The sequence below is a fragment of the Monopterus albus genome, unplaced genomic scaffold (assembly GCF_001952655.1).
Source record: "Monopterus albus unplaced genomic scaffold, M_albus_1.0 scaffold162.1, whole genome shotgun sequence".
NCBI classification, from domain to species: Eukaryota; Metazoa; Chordata; class Actinopteri; order Synbranchiformes; family Synbranchidae; genus Monopterus; species Monopterus albus.
Window position 1 is genome coordinate 111,973 of NW_018128042.1, and position 4,499 is coordinate 116,471.

The window sequence follows — 4,499 nt, forward strand, 5'->3', positions numbered from 1 at the left end:
GATGGATTACAGATCACCCAACAGAGGTAGCTCAAACCCACAGCTTTTGGTGTTCCCAGACAGTGTCCCATCCAACTTTTGACCAGTCCAAGCACAGCTTAGCTTCCAGAACCAGACACACCCTGAGCAATGTTGCTGTAGGCAACAGGGGACAAGTATGACACTGGAGACAAGCAAAGGTGGAGTCACAGGTAAGGTTTGTGCCAGTGATTATGGGTAATGGTGGAGGAGAGCACAGGTAGCGGAGGGACGCTTAGGGGAGCCGAGGACGACCCAGTGAGAACAACTGCCTAGAAAACAAAACTATTGAGAGGAGTAAACCAAGGAAGGCCAGGAACTGCTACCCTGGATGAACAACAATTCATCCCAGTATTTAGAGGGAAACTGACCAGTCAAATTCCTCAATATGTATTTTCTAATATAGAAGAAAAAAGCAACTGCGCTCAGAAAAACACAAGGTGGTACAACAGAAACACAAAAGGAACAGAACAAAGAAAAAGCAACAGAAACCAGGTCGGTGACAGGCAGGCTCAGTACAGGCTCAGGAACACTGCAGCAAAGCCCTTACAAACAAGGGTTAAAGGCAAGCAGGTGACATAACAGACAACAGCCAGAGGACAAGACATCACACTGGCAACAACCCAGCTACTAAAGAGGAGCAGCAAAGCAGTATATATGGGGTGACAACAATGAGTACCAGGTGAGTGGGATTTGCCAGGTGATCAAAATCAGCCACTGATTGGCAGTAGCAAAGCTAGAGAGAGTGAGATGGAGAAAACCAGGGAGTTCCTTTCAAAATAACAGTCTCTAGTAGGAAGCCAGGGGAGGAACATGACACTGTGTGGATACTTGTGTTGTAGCTGAGGTAACAGCTCTACTACAAGAGGGTCTCCGGTGTGTGTCTGTGATAGCTGTAATGCTACTGTTCCTCAGCCCTAAATATCTTAAGTCCTCAATAGAGCAGAGATATAACCATGCCCTTGTGATGTATTTCTGCCTCTGCCAAGGAATAAACACCTCAGACATTAGACTTTGGAGTCATGTCTGTTACATTATGGTTAGACGAGGGGCCAGAGGAATCAAGTGATAAACTTTTAAACCCAAGCAGACAGAAATTTGCTACAGAAAAATCTGTATTAAGACATATTATGAATTTTGCTGGAAAACTGCCAACAATAGTCTGTTATTAAATGTACAGTGCAAAAAAATTAGGACTTAAAACAACAACACCTTTATTTGTCTGCTTCTAATTTATTCTGGGTTGATGAATTACAAAATGTGTCTGCACAGTCTTTAGCACAGTTAACGCTGTTAACTGTGGTTTAATAATATTGGAGTGCAGACTATCATGACTTATTGTGTAGCAATAGCTGTTTTCAATATTGTGGTTCATAATGATACACACTGGTATATGTATCAAATGCATAGAAATAATGGTGACTCAGTGCTCTGGATATTGTTTTTAGAAAGCCCATACCTTGTGATACTGGAACACACAACAGATAACAAGGCCATTCTCATGTACTCTACTGCCAAATATGAATTATTTATCTGGAGAATAAAGATAAATATGAATCATAGCAGAGCCTGTGCAGCAGAAAGAACAGAAGTAGGATACATTGCTGACTAATAGGTGAAGGTGAGATATACCTTCAGTGGAAACAGAGAAGTGGAATGAGAGCAAATAAATCAAAGGTGGAGACAAGTTCTCAAAGTTTGTGTGTGTGTGTGCGTGTGCAGTATGTGTGAGATTCACCACCATGGGAATATTGCACAAATGCTCATCTTGATTTCAGGTCAACTGTGAGTCTTTTCATTGGTTTAACCTCCGGTGTCAGGAGGCACAAATAAATGTGCTCAGGTATGGCTCAGTGCTACCCATCTGTGATTATGGCAGGTGGCGACAAGCCGGTTAATGACACCACACCTTTTTTTCCCTCCACCCCTTGTTCTTACACACACACACACACACACACACACACACACACACACACACACTCATTTCTTGCGGTCATCACTTACAGGGTCCATACATAGACTTACATTCATTTGCAGGAAAGATGCCCTAGCCTTAACCAGAACCACTACTTGCCTAAACCTAGCCCTTACCGTAACCTTAACCAAAGCTGGCACTTTTTCTAACCTTACACCCCATCATTTGCATACTATTCAAGAAATTAGTTGTGGGGCCCAGCCTCCAGTCTCTGCAAAGCAGTGTGCTCCCTTTGTTCCATCCCCACCCACGCACCCATAAACACAGATTACAAGCAGCTACTGACAGCTTGTTGGAACACAGTATGAAAAGCTCCACAATGAACCAAATATCTGTTACTCTCTATAGATATTAAATCTCATATTGATGACTGGGTGCATATATGTACAAAATAAGTACTTTGTTTTTAGACAGAGTTTACTTACAGCAATTTATAGAAATAAAGGATTTCATCTTGATTCCTTTAACAAACATCTTGTATTTCATGAACATATGTTAGCATGTGTAACAATAATTACATTAGCTTATGTCTCATATCCATTGGACATTTGTCATAACTGAGCCCCATGTCTTGCTACATGTAAATATTTAAAGCAAACCTAGTAGTGCCTATTTCATTTTGTCATCTGAAATCAACAGCTTTCAAAACTAAGCAGAAACATAAGAGACTGTTAACATGACTCCTGCAATGTTTTGAAAATTACCTTTTGTTTCTATGGCAGTATAAACTAAACTAAACAGACTAGCATTTTGTGTTAATCATTAAGTCATTTTCTCAAGAACTCAAATCTACAAACAGCTTTTTCATAAAAACGTTTGTGATGGTATTAGTCATTGTTTTGTGCAGGCTGGTTAGCTAGCCTGATGATGTTACCCATACAAAGGAACAAAAAAAAACCATCCCTTAACACATAATGACGACAGTGAAAGTAGAGGAAAGTGTTTCCTAGCAAGAAATACTGCACAATGAACTTCTGTCATCTAAACTACTCACAATGAATGAATTAATATTTTTATTTAAATGTCATACACCTACAGGTGCCCAACAGACTTATTTATAGCATTGTACCCAGGGTCTTTAGAAAGATTCACTTTATTTGAAACAGGTCCCAGAGTCCAACAGGATCCTGATTGCTGTTTTATAAATGAGGTCATCATATGAGGTAAACTCTAAATATTCCTAAGTCCCTGTAGTGACAAAGGAACTAATCCAATCCAAAATGCAAACTCAGTCATAGATATACAGTTTTCTTAAAATGTATAACCAGTCTTCAGCTGCCATTTAACACACCAACCCTATAGAGTGTGTAACACACTGAAGATCCTGTTCAGTCTCTGCTAGCAGAATTACATCATCTGCATAAAAAGGTCCCAACAGAAAGCCTGACCCCTAGGCCTGCCTGTATGAGCTCAATTACCATATATAAATGTGTAGGAAAAAGCACATTTCCTTGTTTCACAGCAGAAGGCATTCAAAGTCAGTTTGCACACATGCATCTGGAGCTTGATAAAGAGCTTTCAGTGTTATAAAATCTCCCATCAATACCGGCTTTTAAGATTAAAAAAAGTAAATTAACATTTTCAAAAGTCTTCTGGAAATCTGTAAAACAGCAAACATCCTATTGTTCTTGAACAAATAATTGTGGACAGGGAATTTATACAACCACTACAACTCCATTTTGTTCATCTGCCAACAGGCCAGATAACTTAAAATAATGTTTAAGACTGTTTTTAATAATATTAAAAAAGAGTTTAAAACAATGAGAAAACATACAGTCAGAGAAAAAATTATTTGAACCCCAGCTGATTTTGCAAGTTTGTCCACTAACAAAGAAATGATCAGTCTACAATGCCAATGGTAGGTTTATGTGAACAGTGAGAGACACAACAATAACAAAAAAATCCAGAAAGATGCATTACAAAAGAAGTTATACATTAATTTACATTTTCATGAATGAAATAAGTATTTGATCCCCTATCAGTCAGCAAGATCTCTGGTTCCCAGGTGTATTTTATACAGGTAACGAGCTGACATTGGGAGCCCTCTCAGCTCATTACCTCAATGATCTCAAGGCAGCTGCGACCATAGTCACCAAAAAAACAGTTGGTAACACACTACGCCGTGAAGGACTGAAATCCTGCTGTTCTCGCAAGGTCCCCCTGCTCAAGAAAGCACATCTACAGGCCCTTTTGAAGTTTGCCACTGAACATCTGACTGATTCAGAGGAAGACTGGGTGAAAGTGTTGTGGTCAGATGAGACATTAACTTGCATTTTCATGAATGAAATAAGTATTTGATCCCTTTGCAAAACTTGCTTTAGTACTTTGTGGCAAAACCTTTGTTGGCAATCACAGAGGTCAGTTGTTTCTTGTAGTTGGCCACAAGGTTTGCAAACATCTCAGGGGGGGATTTTGACCCACTCCTCATTGCAGATCCTCTCCAAGTCATTAGCAGCACAGCTTAAACCATAAAGCAACATTTTGGGAGGGATCTCTATTAGCTTTC

General features: G+C 39.7%; 1 protein-coding gene across 1 annotated transcript in view; it reads left to right on the forward strand.

Annotated features, from left to right (window-relative positions):
- The first annotated feature begins 219 nt into the window (after nucleotides 1-219).
- ofcc1 (orofacial cleft 1 candidate 1) overlaps nucleotides 220-4,499 on the forward strand; it is a 102,797-nt gene continuing 98,517 nt past the window's right edge. Inside the window, exon 1 of the mRNA XM_020615304.1 lies at nucleotides 220-276. Within this exon, the coding sequence (XP_020470960.1) occupies nucleotides 220-276 (57 nt within the window). The remainder of the gene's footprint in view (nucleotides 277-4,499) is intronic.